At 48.7% G+C, this 21,253-nt stretch overlaps 1 protein-coding gene across 1 annotated transcript; it reads right to left on the bottom strand.

Moving 5' to 3' along the window:
* Positions 1-295: 295 nt before the first annotated feature.
* LOC149349344 (uncharacterized) lies at positions 296-12,725 on the bottom strand. Its single transcript, XM_089575440.1, has 10 exons — positions 12,536-12,725; positions 12,346-12,463; positions 12,115-12,180; positions 2,772-2,854; positions 2,660-2,675; positions 1,765-1,938; positions 1,667-1,701; positions 1,489-1,623; positions 1,116-1,126; positions 296-445 (listed from the first exon to the last, which is right to left on the bottom strand). Exons 1-10 carry the CDS (start codon positions 12,723-12,725, stop codon positions 296-298), a joined length of 978 nt encoding a protein of 325 aa, XP_089431566.1.
* Positions 12,726-21,253: the final 8,528 nt, after the last annotated feature.

The following is a 21,253-nucleotide window of genomic DNA, read 5'->3' on the forward strand; positions in this document are numbered from 1 at the left end:
CAAAGAGGACACCACCGTGCAGACTTTTGGCTTCTCCTTTGTCCCCGAGTGCAGTTTACACCTGAGGGAAGTACCACCTTGCCCAACAATACTCCCAAATCAGTTTCTTAAACTAGTGAACAATGAAAAAACATGCACACCTCCAATGTGACTCACAGTCAACAATTAAAGTTTGATATCCAGGCTTTGGCGACGCTGTAGTCTGTGTCGATAACAAAGAGAATGCACTGCAGTAGGTTGCTTTATGAAGGATGTCAGCTAGATCTAGCATACATCAGAAAAAAAGTGCACAGGGCTATTTCTTCTCCTTGATATACTTGAGGTACCGATGTCTGTCAAAGTTGTCTTCCAGCTCTTCCTGGATGACAACCACCTCCGGAGGCTTCCTCTTGACTAGAACAACCTGCTGCTGCTCTGGTGTCAGCTCCTCAAACTCCAGCGGAATCTAATAGGAAGAGAAGCAGACAATATGGCAAATTCCATGAAGATCATGCATCTTTACATTATGAGAGGTTGTCGTGTCCTTTGTGCCAGAATGCGCATAAGCAACACGTGCTTCAAAATAATAATATTCTCTCTATGGTTGGACACAACTTTGAGTTCACAATGCAGCTCTGCCTACATTGGCGACTACCAGACACTATTTCTCTGAGAAAAGAAATTAATCCATTATTCAATTTTTTCTGTTACCTAAGCAAAGAAATAACCATCATAAATTTTAAGTGCACTAATTCTGACGCCTCTCACTTTCATTAGAATTTCAATAGGCGAGACAAGACGAGCGCGCCGCATCTAGGCACTTCAAACGGGCTTAAACCTCCCGGCATTACTTTAAAGACTTAGTTATTACAATAATAAGCTTAGTGATTACAATAATAGCTTCCGACATTGTCCGATTCCACTTCACAGCCCGCCACTATGCACACAAGCAGACCGCAACCGCAGTGTTTTTCCTCACGATTCATTGTAATGAATGAGTCACTTCATACACTTTTCGAGAGGAACCGAAGTGTCCATATGACCATTAACAAGGCACAACTGTACATACGAGCTAGTAAGGATGCTATGTTATGAGACTATGCAGGGAAGTGGGATTATAATTTTTGAAGACTAACACAACTTTTTCCTGGAAGAGAATAAAAAGAACTAAGTATAAAGAATTTGCCAAGGCATCAATCATGCCCATGCGTACTCACAGAGCCAGGTATTCTTGAAGAATGCTCAAGCTATATATATACACACACTTTGACTGACGTGAACGGTAAACACACTTTTTTTAACAACTTCCTAAGGTTCAAAGCTTTTAACAGAAACTGCCACTGTAGAACTGTAGTGGAGCAATGCACAAGGATAGCTTCCTTCTTTTTTGATCACAAAAGTAGAGGTTGACATCATAAAGTATAAGCAGGCTACAATAGCAACTGGGGCTGGGTTTGATCAGTCAACCAAATTATGGCTGCTAGTGATTATGGTTTGCACAAAACACACCTTCAGATGGGTCGGAAGATGTTGATTTCTTCCGTCTTTGACTTCCGGAAAGCCTTTCAGGTGCGTGTCTCAGCCATGATTTTATTGACTCCTCGACGCTGGCCATACTTCCTTGTGGAAACTCCCCTGCAGCACCTAAAAATAAAAACCACCAGTTGTTAAAATTTTGTCTTCATACTGTGTGATAGTATTTCGCCGCACACTAAAGCACTGCTAGTGACAAATTACGATATTCAAGTGAAAGTTAAAGTAAAATTAAAGTTTTCTTTGTCTAACTTCTCGTTGAACTTGAGCAGGTCATCCACTGAAGTGAACGGTTCACTGATAAGCATTGGATTGGTGATGATTGCTTGGCTTGGAAGCACTTGACATAGTTTGTTTAGCATATCTCCATGTTGCTGCTGTGTAAAGCGCAAGATGTTAAGTATTCGATAATGTCCTGCTTCAAGTCTAGAAATAGGGAAAGGGAAACAAGCAAAAATATATAACTGAAACAAAAAGGCATTTGGTACCCTGTAATTTCTTGAATTAAAAATTAGTCTCTGGCAGTTCATGTTTTGTCATGGCCACTCTTTTGTTATTAATAATTTAAATGAAAAAAGAAATGGTAGGTGCTAGCATACCAGCACATAGATTGAAAAAATCATGTGGCAAGTGACTAAATACTTACGAAAGGTTGACTGTAATTTATCAGACGCCATTACTAATATTTTTTGCTTTCAGTCATAATGTTTTGCCTGTAATCTACATTACTGAATGCCCCAACAAGGGTCTGTAAGGAAAATAAAAAAATACTAAATTTAACTTTGCAACAGCACAACAGGGGGTAAATTAACCTATGTAAAAAATTTCCAATCACAGCAGAAACAAATCCGTGAAGCAGCCACATGTACTCTTAGCTGGATTTCTTGGTAGACAATGAATTACAACATCTAAGGCAAGGCCGCAGCAGTTGCATTCCAATGGAGGCAAAATACTAGAGGTATGGTACTGTGCGATGTCAGTGCACGTTAAAGAACCCCAGGAAGAAATTATCTGCAGCCCTCCACTACAATGTCTCTCACAGCCTGAGTCGCTTTAGGACGTTAAATCCCTGAAAACCATAAACCAGCTAAGTAAGGCATGTCCTATCAATGACAAAGGAAAGCCACTTTGTTAACTGGGCACATACGGTTCACTACCATACACTAGAGAAGTCGAAGAGGGAGCGAGACAGCAGAAAATTGCAAGCAAACAGCATATAAGTATCCATCAGCAAGTGTGCATTCAATGTAAAAACTTACCTTCATCTTCTGTCCCGCCAGTCACTGAACCGTGCCTCTCCATGCCCTGGAAGTGCAAGTCTGACTTAGACTCTGGGCATTTGCTGCAGCATGGACAAATACTCCTCAAAACAACAGCCAAGTATTTCCCAGAGAAACTAAATGCCGATTGAAAACCATTTCTAGTTGCCAAAACTAGCATGCAACAGTTAAGAAGGCACCTTTTTGGACAGGTGATAAGCAACAAATATCTCAAATCAAAGTTTATTTGGATGTGCTGACAAATGAAAGTGCTTTATTTGCGAAAACTTTTAGTTCAGAGTCAGAAAACAAATTTCTAAAGGCTTTTTTTTAAGCACTCAACCTCATGAGGTACACTGAACAGAATGGGTGGATAAATAAATGCAAAGCCAAAAATCTGAGTTTACCATCATCATCAGAAGAGTTGCAGGAAACCCTGACATCTGCGAGTACAAGAAAATCAAGCAGCCAAACCTCAGGACAGAATGCATAAATTTTATATCAAAACAAAAAAATTACAGGACTCTATCACAGTTAAGGCCAAGGCTGTGCAAATCGCCATTTTTACGAGTAAAAACTGAATTTTGAACAAAACTGAATTTTACATTTTGTAATCAGCTGAACTTCAATTTCAAGGAAATATTTTCAAACCGTACAAAATATTGCCGCCAGATGTCCCCGGGCGGCGCCTAGATGACGAAGAAGTAAGGGACCCCACTTCTGACGGGATTTGGCCGAATTTCTTGCAGTAGTGTTGGCCTTGTGCAAATTAAACAGCTATTTGTCTTCTGTCATACTTATTTACCGACTTATTATACTTATTTTCCGATGAAAAGTTTAAGAGCGTCATAAAATTCCTTTCGCATTTGCAGAAACAGAAAAGTGATTGTCGCACCTGTGGATCTGAGACATTGCTGATACCACGCAGATGTACAAATTATATGCTACAGTCGCTCACGCACATCTTGCCGTGCTTGCTTAACAAATTACTGTCTGCAAATTTTGACTTAAGCGCATGTAATAGAAAACAGACACGTGAAATTTTTTTCTCATCCCAGTTTTTGTGCAGCTAATCGTATTCAATGTATTTTCATTGCCTTTATGTTTTTCGTACTGTATACTTTCTTGTGCTGTGTTTTGATGTGTTTGGAATGTGTTTCGATGAGTCAATTTATGTGAAAGTGTTCAAAATTTTGTGTTGGCTATATGCTGCTGCCTTGTACGGGCATCACGCACCCTCAAGCTGCCAATGGCAGCTTTTTTGCCTCATGACCCCCAACGAGTCGTTGGAAATAAAGTTTTGAATTGAATTGAAAATAATTATGACGGATTCATTATCGTTGTGTTCCTCTCTCAACGCGCCTACAACATCTAAGGCTCTACACTTATTCAAATGCTTGATTCCTCCCCACATGTGTTCGTTACGGTTGGTGTGGGTGCCTGGGCACAGAGGAATCTATATGAATGAGGTTGCTGATACCCTGGCGAAGGCATCTCTTCAAGGCCCAGTCGGATCTGTGCTTCCACCCAGCGCATATATTACTGCGGCCAGATTTCGCAGGTATCTGCTGTTGAAAGAATTCGCAGCATCAGCTCTGACCTCCTCTCCCGAATTCCGGCATCTCCTTTACCCGTGGAGCAGTAAAGGATGGCGATCACGCAAGCTTGAGGTTTCCTTCACGCGTCTACGTTGTCGCGTGCCTCACTTAAACTTCTACCTTTACAGATCTGAGGTCTCCTCGATTTGGCTGCACTTTCTGCACTAGTTCACAAAAGTGCCGTGCCAGTGCAGTGCCAGTTCTTGCGGCGCGAGTGCAGCTTGACACTAGTGCTGTCGGTGCAGCGGCTACATCGAGTGCGAAAGTGTAGAAACGTTCGTCTGCTGCGGCCGTGTGTCGGTGTTTGTCGCGTGGTTTGACATATGCGCGGCATTGTGCTAGCTCTATTGAACACTGCGAATTTCTTCGAAGTGGCGCATCTTGTGGAGTGTCTCAAAAATTTGTTAATTCCAAAAGTGGTGAAGAATTTGACACCGTCCTTTCCGTTGCATTGTGCAAAGTTGCGCAGGCCGGTCGATCATCACCGATTCAACGGGCACTTTGAAGAGGCAACAAACTTTGAATTCGAGAGGTTACTCAGACTTGCTCTCGAGACGACCTTTGAGAGTTCATACACGTGATCCGGGCTGTTGTCGTTCTATCGGAAAGTGACTGCCGCAATTACAGAAGGAAAGAGTTGCCTGATAACTACGACTATATCTGGACTCAACAACTAGCGTTCACTGTCGGCGGCCGGAGACGGCGGAGCGACTATCGGAGACTAACTGTCAGGCGAAAGTGCGGGCTGACGGCGACCTCAATGCCAGTCGGCCAGTCGATCGCTGCTGCAAGCGGAGGAGTCAGTACAAATACGTTGCGATCATCCACGTATTAAAAAACATCTCACCATCTGCCTCTTACGCAAATGCTCCATCGTGTAGGAAGTAATAATAATATTTACACACAAAATAGAGATGGTGTAAAGCAACATGCGAGGCTGGGCAGAAAGATGAGAACCCATACGCACTGCGCCATGCCAGCCAGTTGCTTACGCACGGCCACTCACGCACACGCGCGCATACACACACGCACGTGCGCGCACTGTCATTTCAGCTGTTTAGTGAGGGCACGGTGCAGATGCTGAGTGTAGCACGGCTATACAGCCGTCTCAACCATGGTCTTAACGCCGCTCACTAAAACAAGCATGGCCACGGAGCCGTCTGCTACGGAGCGCGCCAAGCACCTTGCACTTCTTGCACGAGAAGAGAACTCGCCGGTAGGCTAGTGCAAAAGTGCAGCAGAACTCGGGAGAACTCGTGCAGCACTACGTCAAATCGAGTGCCCAAGTACAGGTGGCGCTAGCTGCACTGGCAAATCGAGGACGCGAGTGCAGCACCGCCTGAACTGGTGCAGAAAGTGCAGCCAAATCGTGGAGACCAATGGTCTGGCAGTCTCCCCATTGTGCCCGTTCTGCGGAGAGCATGAAACGATAGATCCTTTCTTGCTGACCTGCCGCCGTTTCTCCTCTTTACGGAGCCGCCTGCTAGAACATCCGTTACGACAGCTAGGTCTAACGCTGTCAGCTGGGGTTGTTCTGTCTCTTGGGGCTTCCTCCCGTGGGCACAGTAATTGGAATGTGCTCTCCGCCATGCAAAACTTCCTTACAGACACTAAACGGCTGCCGTCTTAAGATCTGTTCTTTCTCATGATCAATATTTCTCTGCGCCGAAAGCTTTCCGAAACATGGAACTTTTAGCCCAGTTCTCAATTTCAGTCACCTATCTCACAGTATTTCTTTAGCTTATTTCAATTACACACCTGAATTTCTTTCATTTATTTCCTAAATTCAATTATTATCATTATAATTATTGTTTTTAATCCATCATTATTTTCTTGTTTAACATTCTGAGCACCTATCAGTCGCCGCCTGTGTCTTGGCCAATCCCCCGCAGTGGGTACGTGCCATTATTTAGAGGACAACAACCACAACAACATCCGACGGCAGCAGGCCACGGATGCACAATGCTACAACCAACGACATCGACACGTAGAGTACCACCCCAACGACAAAGTGTGGGTATTGACCCAAGTACGTCGCCCAGGCCTGTCGGAGAAGCTCCTGAGCTGCTACTTTGGACCGTACACAGTGCTGCGCCGCATCACGGATGTGACGTATGAAGTCCTCCCCGATGGCACTCTGCCGAGTTCGCGCCGTCGACCTCAGCCTGAGGTCGTGCACGTACTGCGCATGGAACCTTACTTTACGCAGTAACGGGCGTCGCCTCCTCCGCGTTTTCTTTTTATTTCTGCCTGCAGCCGTTGAGCGGCACGTGACCTTTTGTTCGCTTGCTTACTTCCTCCCGTTTGCTCACAGTGCGCCCACGTTTTTGCTTTCTTTTTTTTGGGGGGGGGGGGGGGGGGATACTGCCGCTAGGTGTCCTCGGGCGGCGCCTAGAGGACGGAGAAGTGAGGGACTCGCGTGCGCTCGGAGCTGGGACTCTGCTTCTCTGCTTGCGGCCTGTGCCTAGCCCTCTTGATTCCGGTTCTATTTGTGACGATATACTCAGCTAAGTTTTCGGTAAATGGGCAGGAACGTGCATTGCTCTGCCTTGTAGTCCAAAGTGTAGTTTACTGACATATACTGCATCTGTAGATGCGGCACACTCAACCCCACCACAATATTCAAAAGCAGACTGATAAAAGATTCAGGAACTGTAGCATTTACTGACCTTTATCAGAAAGATCCTGGTCGCCAATACATCCCAGCTCCTGGAAATCGCCTGGACAGCGCAAAAGGCAACAGAATATTGCACATTTTCACCAAGCAATGCCAGAAGCTGCTGAAAAATTTCATCCTGTCTGCACAATAGAGGTGTCTCGATCAAAATGCGACTTGTGACACATGTACATAACATTTATAGTAACTGCCCGTAACAATAAAATGAAACATCAACTAAAATGATGAATAAATCAGAACTTCAAAATTCGCAATTCATATTGTCAAAATGTAAATGAAATGCAAAACAAGATAAGTGACCATTCGAAAATCATTGTTAATCCTTGGATCAGCTGAGCAGTTTCTTACAGCTAAAATGTAGCTCATCTACAACGCTGTATGCGAGCAAGCGTCCATATATTTGCACACAAAGTGAACATAAATATGCCAAACAATGCTTAGAAATCTTAATCTGATTATTTTTGATCCTGCATGGCAGTACTGTTTGAAGGCTCTATTATGAGGAGTAGGATAACAATTGCACCATTGTGTCCCAAGTGCATGCTGTAACTTCAATGCACAAAAACTTGACTTAAAGGTGTAATATCTGTTTTTACTTGCTTTCCCATACCGGCTCACATGGTGGTTTGTGATATTCTCAGGTTTTTCTAGGACACCGGAGGTCATGCAGTGCTCAATGGCATGAGTTACTGTTCCTTGTCTATGAATCTTTTTTTCTGCACCTGAAGCACTTATAGTTGCCATGGGTGCAACAAAAAACATGCTATACTAGAACTTTTTGCAAGATTTAGTTGTGGGTTTCTGAGTGGACAGGCCACCAACCACCGCGGGTTCGAGCTTCGCGCGAGCCAAGGGCCCCGATCAGCCGTCACCACACACACACTGGGACACCGACGCGGTGCACTCAACCTCCGCTGGGAGGGGAGCGATTCGCCTAAAAGAAATAGGCCTCCAAGTTCACAAAGGAGACGTTTATTCACGTCGTCCTCCAGCTGATACACACACACTCAATAGTCACCCCGTCCCGGGGCGCGCGAGGAGCAAGGCTCCGCATCGCGCACGAAGCGACTCGAGCAATGCGCGCCGCTAGCACGCCGCTGCAGGAGAATGTCCCCGCGGCAGTGCTGTGATCTCTCTCTCGTGTCCACCGTTGGGCCGGTTGCGAGAGAGAGTGGGCAAACAACGCAAGGTACACCTGTCGGAGGTCGCTGGACCCCGCTGGACAGGCTCGAGCCGCTGCAGATCAGAGGCACGTGCGGGCGGGCTCGAGTATGCACTGGTCCGAACGGCAAAGGCCGGCACGGACAAAACAGTAGCGTACGCACCTTACCACGGCCGCTCAATAGAGGCGCACTTGGTGCGGCCCGCCGCGTCGCGCCTCAATGGCTGGGGAAGCGCGTATTGGGAGAAGTTCAAGTTTCCGCCGTTATTCTCCGCGGGGGCGCCACCTCTCCGTGACAAGTCGCCGCTGGCACAGACGGCCAGACGACGCGGAAGGAGTGCGCTGGCTGTGTTGGCGTGTGTTTTCGCTGTAACTGCTCTGCATGACCGCGTGGTTCTGCTAGTTCTGCGTGCTTATCATCGGTGCCTGTGTCGACAGCGTCCTAAGCGCATGCGACACCATGCCACGCAACTGCTGCGTGCCGCTGTGCACCACAAATGAAAGAAAAGATCCGAAGATCGGTTACCATGAGTTCCCGCAGAAGCAGCAAGCTATGCAACATGGTGGTTTCAGCCCTTCATCCCTATTTTGAGCAATGTCCGGAGTTGATTTGCGAGAGAGAAGACCGCAGTCACATCGAGGACATCTGCAAAGCCTTTCTAACTAAACTAATGCGACCACTGCTGACCAGTTGGGCAGAAAACATCAATCTTACGGTGGAAAAAATCATACTTGCACATAAACCGCTTTCGAGGAAAGTTTTTCGCTTGTAAAATAGGCTTGAATTCCTTCGGTACATCACGTGGCTTCAAAATAAAACGCAAAACATTGGCCGAGCCTGCTGGAGTCTGGTTTAACTGGCTGTCTTGTGTTGTTTCTTTTGCAACTGTTTGTGTCAGCAGTATATTTACGAGGGTAATCCCAAAAGTAAGGTCTCCAAAGGGCTGCGACCGCAGGGAAACTATATGCGTGGCTGCTCTGCTATGTTCATTGTTCCCCGTCTTCCAAAGAAGCCATGACTCAGCGCGAAAGGGACTGTCAATCTTGGCCCGGCAACCATTAGAAATGGAGCTCCCGTTTGTCGCTACCGCCAGGAGCGAAGTTCACGCAAATGGCGTTCAACCAATCGAAAATTATCGTCAGTTGACGGAAGTGTACGGAGAGTCTTGCATTGGATGTTAAAAACTTGCGCAAGTGGTGTAGGGAGTTCGCAGCTGGTAGCACTGGAATTCACGACGAAGAAGCGGAAGACTGACAATTTCTGATGAGACAGACGCCAAAGTCGAAGAAATGATGCGGCAAGATCGGAGGATCACACTCGACGAACTCTGCATTTTGGTTCCTGGCGTTTCTAGAAGCACTATTCATAGGAGTTCGACAGCAAAGTTTAAATATCGGGAGGTGTGCGCAAGGCGGGTTGCGCGAATGCTCACAGAATGCTCACGGCAACGCGTTGACTCCTCCCGCGAATTTCTTCCGCGTTCTGGAGATGAAAAGGAGACCTTTTTTGGATTCGTTTGTTACGGGTGATGAAACCTAGACATTACACTTCACGCCTGAGACCAAGCAAGAATCACGTGAGTGGCGGCACTCATCTTCGCCCAAGGCGCGAAAATTCAAGCGAACACAGGCTGCCGGCAAAGGCAACTGCGTTTTGGGATCGAAAATGGGTATTGTTGGTAGACTTCTTGGCTCATTCAAAATCGCAGAAGAGGACCAACGCTCGCTCCCACGTTGCCTGTCAAACCATCGCTCTTCTAGAACAGTTTGTATGGGACGTCATCAGCCACTCACCCTACAGTCCGGACTTGGTACCAAGTGACTACCACTTGTTTCCAAAGCTAAAAGAACACCACGCTGCAAGGCGCTTCACTGATGATGACGAAGTGAAAGATGCGGTCAAACGCTTCCTCAACGGCATAGCGGCGAGCTGGTATGACATGGGCATACAAAAACTGCCCCAGTAGAAGAATGGTGTCCCTTTTAAGTGATTTGTAATTTGCTTAAAGTAAACATATCTTTCGATTTATAAAAGAACTGCAAACCTTAATTTTGGGATGGCCCTCGTACTTGGTGGTACCCACTTGAAACTATTTTCAGCGAAAACGGAGCAACAGGCTGAACTATAATGCTGAACGTTACGACCACAAACGTAAGTCTACAGAGAGTGAACATTGAATAAGTGGCCCGAAACCTTGTTGTAATAAGTTATTACAGTGGTTGAAACGCCCGTAACTGAATGGATGACGACTCGGCGGATGACGACGACTGCCTCGATTCTCGGTGTAAATGCACGTGCGATATGGAAAAGCGCAGTGATGGTGACATGCCGCTATCATGCTATCAGTAGCAAACTTGCACGTGGCATGACCATAATGTGTGAAACGCAGCTCATAAATGCTAAAATTATAAAGCGCCTACCGCGCGGACGCCTAAACGAAAGCACTGCCTCGGCCGCTGCGCACAGCTCTCCGCCCGGACTCGTCCCGGAGCGGTGGCGCCGCAGCGGTGGCGATGAGAACTAGGCGCAATACGGCTCTTTCGGGCGACGCGACGGGCCGCACCCAGTGCGCTCTCCATTGAGCGGCCGTGACCTTACGCTGTCTCGGAGGGATCTCTCTCTGGGCCCCGCTCGGACGGTCGCGCGGTGCGCGGCCTCCAAAGCGGGTCCCGAAATCCCGCCAAAAGGCACCAATGGCAAAGGCCGTTGGGGAGCCGGGGCGGAGCTGTGGCCAAATGACAGTGATTAGTCACTTAGCCGCCTCTCCACCGCCTGAGGCGGGAGAAAGGGAAAGAGGAGAAACAACGCGGGAAGCCGGCACAGCCGCGCAAAGGCAACGGCGGAAAGCCAGGATTCCCACAATTTTTACAAAGAGAACCAACATAATCCTGCTCTAAATGCCACATACAGTGAATTCATGACACACTAAACGTATTCCATTTAAAAATGTACCTTTGACAAGTATTTTGGTGTTATCTTCAAAAGTTATCTTCCCAGTGGTCAGTGCTTTCGAAATGAAAACGCATGGCATGACTGTGTAGAAGCTGTGTGAAGCAAAAAAGGGAGCACTTGCAAAACTGCCAGCCAGCATTAAATGGCTGATCATATCACTGCTTGATAAAATACCCAGGCCTTCATCTGCCTGAGCTAAAGGGATAAAGTATCAATTTCTTAAGCTTATTCATCCAGACAAATCTTTGCAAAGCTTTCAACTATTTCTCTTCTTACCCCTGCCCGTCACTATCGCCTGCCCTTACGCCAACTTCTCTAGTGTACAGCGGCTACTCAATTCTCTAAAATCCTTTACCCTGCCCCTCCCACTTCTGTGGCTTGGCTTGGGTTGGACCGCCTGGAAAGTCAGCATGCCCTTGTACTCCAGGCTAAGGATATGTTAGGCACTTAATTTGCAGGTGCAAATTAAGTTTCGCATAGACACATTCAGTTCTGAAATTCGCCAATCACGGTGCACGCTCGTCGCTGCCAAAATGTTGCTTCAGCAAAGGAGGGATACCATAATGTGCTCCATATTATTCACGTACTAGAGGATATCACACAAATTGCAATGGGGCAAAAAGAAATTATCACAGTGCTAGCAACAAAGATTTCACACATCAGTAAGCCTATTTCTGCCAACAAAAGTTACAATTACATACACAGTGTTTCCCTTCATGCTTCAAATGGAACATCCCTCATTGACATAACCCTTGATTAGGCAAACAGAAGTTCAGTAAAGTATGATACAAGCAGGTTTTGGATAATGTGTGGTTGTTTCATCTCTGGTTTAACAGACAAATGATAGAAAATAGGTACATTTTTTGAAGCCTAAAAATAAAATGACTAAGTGTGAGTCCAACATAGCATACATCTGAAAGGAAATTGTAAAATAAGATGCTAAACTTGCTTACTCGCACTCGGTGTGGCACTCTGTGTGGCACCTTGGTTCATGGTGCAAGGCATAGAAGAGGACAGCCCTGAAAAGTATAAAACCAAAATGTTGTCTACAATAACATCACAACCGTGTAGCTACCTAGAATTCTTCAAGTGACGACAAACAATAACCTTGAGGAAAATCATGGGGCACCGGTGTCATGTTTTTCCTGCTTGGCAATTTTGTTGTAGGTGTATCCGATACTTAATCTTCAGACCACGTTTGCGGAGGCCTTCGAGCTCTCTTCTGGGGTGGTTCTGCGTCTCTGCTGAGTTCTGAAGTATATCGACTCTTGTCAAGCTTCCTCCTTGCTAACTCGTACGCACCTGGAAGAAATTTTTAGACATACAGTAGCACAAGGTGTCCCCAGCAAAGGCCACTGTGCCAACTGCACTTACCAAACAGCCCTTTAACAGCTATGTCAAACCGTTTCCATGATGAGTCCGGTGGTGCTGCTTTGCGAACTAGTGAAACAATGCGGTCCCCCTTCACATGATCTGGCCACGCGCACTGGCTGTCATCGATCCAAGAGGAAGGCACCACCTCCACTTGTTCATGGTGCAGAAATTCGACAATGGCATATGCCATCTAAACAATGGTAAAAAGAAAAGATCAATCTTGCACAAGTCAAAAGAAACAGCAGCTTTAACTGCTAAAAGATGCACTTACTAAAATCTGTGCACGAGAAGTTAGCAGTAATGTTGGTGGAATTTTGTGGCAGGTCACTTGGCAGTATGCAGTTCTGGCAACACTAAAAACTTGTCGCCCATTGGTAGCTTCACCATTTTTTGCAGCCTATGCAGGTGCCATATCTTTGATGATGCAACACAGATGCCAATCCTAGAGGAAACGAAGGGCATAGAGTACAAGTCCTCCCTAGCTAAGAATTCAGGCACAATAATGCAAAGCTTATTCGAGCGTTTCAGGCACTATGTTTTTTGGCTACAATGACATTGCCATGTTGCAGAAAACAGCTGTCTTTGTCATTCAGAGAAATTCGGAAGTTTTCAAATTGCACCGTTTTGTACTCAGGAGGGCAGCTCTCCGGCAGCAGCAGACCTTGCGAGTGTGGATGGAGTGGCAAAGGTTTCTTGCTCAACGGCTCGCAGCTGTTTGCTTTGAGACCTGCCTCAGGCATCCTATTCCACAGCTGCTCCAGTGGCTTTCCATGTTCGTGAAGGCGCTTCTTAATGGTCTGCATGTTGTTCTCGAATGGAAATGCTCTGAAGGAGTCCAGCTCACCCTGTCTTTCGACATCACAGGATAGATGTATTAAACAAGGATGCAACATGCTGACGACATAGAAGCTTATTAGCGACGATGGAAAGGGAAGGTGATCAGACAAACAGAACTGCAGAATGACTGGACCTTCCAATGGTCTATGTCATCAAGCCCTCGTGGCATGCGAGGAAATTCATGAGGTATGAAGCTACACAACAGATAGCTTTTTTGATTGAAATTTTGACAATGAAGTAGCCCAAAGCATACACTTAATGGTCCAGAAACCCAAAACGAAAGAAGCTTCTTCACGACCCCAAGCAGCACAAGGTGCATGTAGTCCAAGGATGAATCATCGATACAGTTGATTGGGAGGTCCAAAAGAACTGAAATTCCCTTGTGATGCTCAGTGTCGTGCTGCGCTCTGAAACTCGAGTCTGTACGAAGAGGGCAGTCCATGTCCAGAAATACAACTTATGGGGTCACTATGTGTCCAGCCGGCCGGATAGGTAAGCTTCCGTGCCGGCTACACGCAGGCGTTTCTCGTACGCGACTCGCGTCCCCAGCCCGTGGCGCAAAGTCGCCGCCACGGCAGGTTCGGACGAAATAGGCAACGACAAAGTACGCTAGGAAACAGTTTATTAACCTACCGCAAGGCAAAGCACACTGCGGAAGAATGTTCTATCCGATAAACAAGGTTCAGTAGCTCACCAAGTCGTCGTCGACCGGCGTGTGGTCGTCCAGGAGGCGCGGGCAAGCAGGGTATCGTCGGGGGCAACTCGCAGGAGGGCCGCGGCAAGAGAAAGCCGTTCCCGCCGCGAGCTGCTCCTTATTAACCCCTCCAACCAGGGTTTCGAACCGGAACCAAACCTGAACCCGAAACCGGAACAGAACCCGAATTTTCGCCCGGAACTGGAACCGAACCGAACCCAAATTTTTTTCCCCATCTTGGTACTGAACCCGAACTTGAACGATTGAAAGTAACCGTTCCGAACCGGTTCGGGACTCGGTTCAGCCGCACATTTTGTGCAACAGGGCATACTTTTTTTCTTTTTATAAGACCGAATGGCATATGCCAGCGCGTAGATTTACCTAGAGAAAGCTGTCGGCGTTATGGAGTGCGAAAATGGCATCCAGTCGAAATGGCATCCAATTTAACAACAAAACTGAAAGAAGTCTCGTGTCTAGGAAGAAAGCTAATCGGCGATTCCGCAATGTGCTTTTGGTAATTCTTAAGTATTTTACGCCAGATTGACGTTGTTGGATTTTATAGTATCCCCCTTTCACATGCTTACGTACAGCTTCACTCGAATTGTTAGCACTGCTTTAACTCGTAAAGCACTGAGTGAGAATGGTTTCCTTTTCTTTGTGTCGAGTACCATAAATATGTGAACTATAGGCGCAATGACCAAATCACGTTGTGCAACATTTACTTCCTGAGGCAATCTTTGTCTCAGATAGCAGATAATGATAAGACCCTTCACGATGGCTCAGTGGCTGTGGTGCTCGCCTGCTAATGCCAAGCTCGCGGGCTCGATACCGGTGGCGAGGTCGCGTTTTGATAGCGACGAAATTCAAAAATGCGTGTGTGCTGTGCGATATGAGTCCACTCTCAGGAACCCCAGCTGGTCTACGCTAATCTGGAGTCCTCCACTACAGCGTTCCTGATACACTACGCGCCGCTTTGACGCGTTAAGGCCGGAATACATGGAGCGTTTTTACGCCGGCATGTCGGTGATTTTCGCCCGACAGCGCGCACTCGACGCCTGGCGTCGGGAAAAAATTAGCAGTGACTTAGCTCTGCTATGCCAGGATATACGTAGTGAGAGGTGAGCATGAGGTGTCTACATCTCGGTGGACACCAGAACCAGACGGAAGGCGCATAATTGCCCTCTTGGAACAGTCGACACCTCAACCGTGCTTTAAGCTAAATAGCGGTAGTGACAGGTGTGGGCTGCATGCGTCGTCATTGACAAGGTTGGTCCAGAAACGCGGCGCTGAAGCCATAGGTCATTGGCGTTCCTTGTGTTCATTGGCGTTGGCCTTGACAACATTTTACACTCCGATCATTTTAAGGAAAGGAAGTGCGCCTAATGGCTCCCTGGGTCAGTGGACGCCTGAATCGTGCTTATAGGTACGTGGGGTGATGAGAGAGAGAGATGTGGGGTGCAGGCATTGACAAGGTTGTGCCAGAAACACGGCGCTGAAGCCATAGGCCGTCGGAGTTCCTTGTGTTCATTGGCGTTGACAACATTTTACACTCCGATCATTTTAAGGAAAGGAAGTGCGCCTAATGGCTCCATGGATCAGTGGACGCCTGAATCGTGCTTATAGGTACGTGGGGTGATGAGAGAGAGAGATGTGGGGTGCAGGCATTGACAAGGTTGGTCCAGAAACGCGGCGCTGAAGCCATAGGCCGTCGGCGTTCCTTGTGTTCATTGGCGTTGGCATTGACAGCATTTTACACTCCGATCATTTTAAGAGGTCGGCGTTCCTGGCCTGGTGTGCAGACGCGTGTGCGTATGCGCTCCGACCATTTCTCCTATTTTGACCGACTTTTGACCTTCCGCCGAATTTTATTGTGTCTCCCGAAGTTCACGAAGGTGCTCGGCACCTGCCCAGCCCAATTTCGGGACCGGCACTCCGTTTTTGTGACCTGCATGGACACTTGTTTTTACCGAGCCCAGCGCCAGCCTCGCTAAGCCTACCGCCGCTGGCTATAGGCTCTGCTTCGCAGCCGTGCCCAGTGCTTCGCCAAGCATGGACGTCGTCACCGTGGAGGGGGAGGATCTAGCCCCTCAAGATTATATACCCACGGACTGGACCTACGTAGCCCGCTGCTACGAACGCGGCTCCACCGCTTCTTCATCGAAACACACTCCCAAGCCACCGCCGACGGAGTCGCCTTCCGAGTCCGCCCAGCATACCGCGTCCCAGCAGCTACCTCCCTCCATGTCACGTAAGCTACTTCGAGGTACTCCTTCGCTGCTACGTCTCCCACTTGAAGACTTTAAAGTCATCATTCGCCCTCGCGGGGGCCTCAATCTGCGCGCCTGGGGCGAGAATGCTCTTCGCAGAGCAATCACCTCAAGCCTTCGTTTGACTTACTCCGATAGCGCAGAGGACCGCCTTCGGGTGAATTTCGTTCACAACACCCTCACCTTTAGCACCCCGAACCGGGACCGCGCCGTCAGTTACACGAAGCTACAGCAAATTATCCTGGGTCCGACAAGCTACCCAGTTGCCACCTATTTGGCCTCACCAGGCGCATACGTCCGAGGTATCATTCACCACCAATACGTGGATGAGACCCAAGAGGAAATCATGGAGTACTTGATACCCCAGAATCCAGAACACTGCATTCTCTACGCCCGCCGTTTAGGCAAGACCCAATATATTGTCATCACTTTCGCAGGGACAAAGGTCCCCCGCCAAGTCTCCTACGCAGGCATTGCTGTGCGCTGCTACATCTTCAAGAACAAAGTGGAAGCCTGCCTTAACTGTCGCAAAACGGGACACCGAGAGGACGTTTGCCCGTCTCCCAAGCTCTCCAAGTGTCCTCACTGCGGAGTTTGCGACCCTGACGAGGCCCATGAATGCACCCCCACTTGTGTAGTTTGTTCTGGTCCTCACCAGGCTGGTTCCTCCAAGTGTAAACGCCGCTACAAAATGCCTGCTGCCGTACTGAAACGCCAGCTACAAGCTGACTCAGACAGTGCCTCCACCTCCCATCATTCCCGATCCCGGACCCGTCGCCAAGGGTCTGGAAACACCTCGGCCAAAATGGATTCTAACCGCTCTTCGTCCTCTTACCGGCGCTCCAGCGGGAATCGCTCCCGGTCCTTCCCACCCCTTGATTCCAAGTCGTCTCCTCACCGAGAGCCCTCCACGAAAAACCAGGTGAGCTGGGCAGCTGCGGCTTCTCACTCTCAACAATCTCAGTCTCGTTATTCAGAGCTGCAAACCCTGCGCGACGAGATAACAGCCCTTAAAGCTAGCAATCATAGACTCCAACAAGAAAACGCTTGTTTAAAGCGTCCACCCTTTGCACCCGATCCACCACCTCAAACAAATGCCACTCCACCACTTCAACCTCATCCTACCATCTCAACTCAGGCGCCATCATCTACTCCCCCGCAACCCAAAGATACTACCTCTAGTCCTCCCTCTAAGCGGAAAGCTACCTCCCGCTCATAACGCTACGTTAATTTTGCCGACCTCGAGGAATTTGAGGCTCGCCTAGAGGAAAAATTAGAGGCTAAAATTGATGCTAAGCTCGAAGCGAAATTTGCTGAGTTCTCCCAACAAATCCAACAGCAAATGCTCGAGTTCCAACAACAAATGCAGCAGCAAATTCAACAACAACTTAACACCCTCATGCAACAGATCCAAACACGCGTCACAGGCCTTGAAGCTAGGGGAGACGCAACGGCCGCCCTCCACACGACGCGCGTTAAACCATACGGTCGCTTGCCGCACGCTCCCGCCACCCAACCCATCTTAGCTTCACCCACACTTCACCATGGCGCGCCGCCACCTACTTAATGTGTGGCAGTAGAACTGCAGGGGGTTTCGCCGCAAGCGAGGCAACCTGCAGCAGTATGTCCAAAATTCCGACATCCCCCTGATATCATCGCCCTTCAGGAAACTCATGGCCCAGTGAAACTACCTGGCTATAAACCATACTCCCCCCTAGATGTCAGCACTCCCGATACCGCTATTTTGGTTCAACGCAACCTGACGGCCGTCCAACACTCCTTAGACGACGTTGGCGTGGACTGCGTCTTGCTCGAACTCCTCCCTCGTAAAAGGGGCGACCAAAGCCTCTTCATTCTTAACCTTTATAGCTCTCCAAAAAACAGAAGACGCGACTTCACCACCCTTCTTTCCCGGGTCAACAGGCTCGCGCACCATTCTGGTCTCCTCATTGTAGGAGATTTCAGTGCCCACCACCCCGCTTGGGGTTGCCGCACCGCCAACCGAAAGGGTAACACTCTGTGGTTGCGAGCACAGGAACTGGGCTTCACCCTTGTTACTGACCCTCACACTACCACCCGCGTAGAAAACAGCGTGTCTGTTGACAATTCCCCTGATCTGACATTCTGCAAAAACGTACGGTTCCATCAGTGGCTCAACACTGGGAATACCCTCGGCAGCGACCACTAACTCCTCGCGACCACCCTCAGCATGTCCCCGTTCCGCCGGAGAGGTCGCCCGACCCTAATCACGGATTGGGACAAGTTTCGTTCCCTACGTGCTCAGAACGCCCCTACCCGGATTAATAACCTGGACGAGTGGATCTCCAAACTGCAGGCAGATGTCTCTGCTACTACTCAAGAATCACCCATCATGGCTGATCAATCCAATACAGACAGCCGTCTCCTCCACCTATGGCAGGCCCGCGAAAGCCTGCAGAACCGTTGAAAAAATCAGCGCCACAATAGAACGCTTCGGCGTAGAGTAGCTCAGATAGACAAACAGATTGAGGCGCACACCATCGCACTGACTACCCAGCAATGGGGTCAAGTTTGTGACAACATGCGTGGACAGCTCGAGCTAACTCGCACCTGGCACCTTCTCCGTTACCTTTTAGACCCAGACGGTTGCAAAACATCCCAACGAGACAGCATTTCTTGCATAGTCCATCAACACCCCGGTTCAGACCAGGATCATCTCGATGAACTTCGTGTACGCTATCTCAATACTACTTCCCCGGACCCTCTCCCCCCCTACATGGGCGGTGCCAACCCTGCCCTCGATCAGGAGATTTCGGAAGCTGAGTTAAGATTCGCCCTCACTCAGCTTCATCCTAACTCTGCCCCGGGACCGGACGGCATTTCCAACAAAACTCTCCGTAATTTAGATGACCCGTCCATTGAGGCCCTCACTGCCTTTATGAATGATTGCTGGAGAGAGGGTAAAATCCCCGCAGCATGGAAACATGCACGCGTGACTTTCATACCGAAGCCAGGCAAACAACTAGCTCTCGAAAACCTCCGCCCCATCTCCCTCATTTCCTGTGCTGGGAAACTGATGGAGCACGTCATTCTCAACAGTCTCAATAATTACGTTGAAGATAACCATCTCCTACCTCGCACCATGATTGGCTTCCGCTCAAATCACTCTACGCAAGACACTATGCTCCAGCTCTCACGAGAGATACTGTGCCCCTCTACCAGAGCGGGCACAAAGGCTATTCTAGGGCTTGATTTAACTAAAGCATTTGACAGCGTCTCGCACGGAGCTATTCTCACTAACCTCTCCCTACTAAATCCTGGTTACCGCACCTACGAGTAAATACGTACTTTCCTCTCTGGTCGTACAGCTGAACTTAGCTTTGGCTCTCTCCTCTCAGACCCTATAAACCTCGGTAGCAATGGCACCCCCCAGGGATCCGTTTTCTCCCCATTTCTTTTCAATGTCGCCTTGCTCACGCTACCTTCTAAATTAGACGCTATCCCCCGGCTATCCCATACCTTATACGCAGACGACATTACCCTCCTGGTTTCAACAGGCAACGATGCTAAGGTTGAATCCGCACTTCAACAAGCGGTCGATGTCATTGAGCGCCATGTAGCCGCAGCCGACCTCTCGTGCTCCCCTCAGAAGTCCGAGCTGCTGCTCATCCGAGGTCAACCCTGCCTCTACGGCCATCCTCCCATCTGCATTACTGCTAGTGGTCAGCCCATACGCGAAGTATCCACCATTAGGGTATTGGGGTTCCTCATCCGTAGCAATCGGAAAAACACCGACACTCTAGCTAAACTTACAGTCTCTGTATCGCAGACCATTCGTCTAATTCGTCGCATTGCTAATAAACATAGAGGCATGCGAGAGGCTGACCTCCGACGTCTTGTTCAGGCGTTTGTTATCAGTCGCCTCACATATACCCTCCTTTACCTCTACCTGAGCAGCCAGGAACAGGACCGCATTGACTGCCTTATTCGACAGGCATACAAGGCGGCTCTTCATCTCCCCCATCGGACCCCCTCGTATAAACTACTGGCCTTAGGGGTCTACAACACTGTGGCGGAGCTCTCGGAAGCTCATCTCACTTCTCAGTACGAGCGTCTCACTCACACCTCCACGGGACGTCACATACTCGACAAGCTTGCAATACGCTTCGAAACAACCGCACCCGACAGGGTCCAGCTTCCACACCATATCCGCAGTAACCTTATCGTTACCCCTCTTCCTAAAAATATGCACCCAGAGTATCATGTCGCTCGCCGCAAGCACAGGGCTGTCTCTGCACAAAAAGTATTTAACAGATCGGACAGCAGTCTATGTCGACGCCGCCGAATACCCCGACCGCGAAGCTTTTTCGCTCGCGGTTGTAAACTACTGTGGACGGCCGCTAGTTGCGTGCTCCATTCCCGTCAGATCGCCTGAAGAGGCCCAGGAGCTGGCCATAGCCTTGGCGATGGTCTCCACCTCTGCAGAAACCATCTTCAGCGACTCTAAATCTGCGATTCGCAATTTCGCCGAAGGCCGGGTCTCCCCTGTTACCCTCTCTCTCCTCTACTCCACCAAACTTCAACTCCGCCCGATCCAATTGATCTGGGTCCCTGCGCACTCATCGCATCCAGGGAACGAGGCGGCCCACAATTATGCCCGAGGATTCGTCGACCGGGATGTGGTGTCGCCCGTCCTGCGGACGGCGAGGGATCGTATGGTTACATTTCATGACATAACCATGCACTACCGCTTAGGTAGACTTCTATATCCCCCCACACATAGTTCCCTCAACAAACCCCAAGAAGTTGCGTGGAGGCAACTCCAAACGAACACCTTCCCCAACCCCGCCATATATGCCCGCATATACACTAGGGTCTACCCCCCTTCCTGTCAACTGTGTGGCCAACATGCCACTCTATCCCACATACTCTGGGCTTGCC

This window comes from Amblyomma mixtum, chromosome 3, assembly GCF_055824585.1.
Source record: "Amblyomma mixtum isolate Tamu chromosome 3, ASM5582458v1, whole genome shotgun sequence".
Lineage (NCBI taxonomy): Eukaryota > Metazoa > Arthropoda > Arachnida > Ixodida > Ixodidae > Amblyomma > Amblyomma mixtum.

Bases quoted from the DNA above. Each gene is read 5' to 3' on its own strand.
- LOC149349344 (XM_089575440.1), bottom strand. From the start codon at position 12,725: ATGGCATATGCCATTGTCGAATTTCTGCACCATGAACAAGTGGAGGTG. The intron at 12,181-12,345 runs TTAAGTATCGGA...TATACTTTTCAG, and splicing joins CCGCAAACGTGGTCTGAAGA to GGCTGTCCTCTTCTATGCCT. The intron at 2,855-12,114 runs GTAAGCAAGTTT...TCCATGCTGCAG, and splicing joins GAGTGCCACACCGAGTGCGA to CAAATGCCCAGAGTCTAAGT.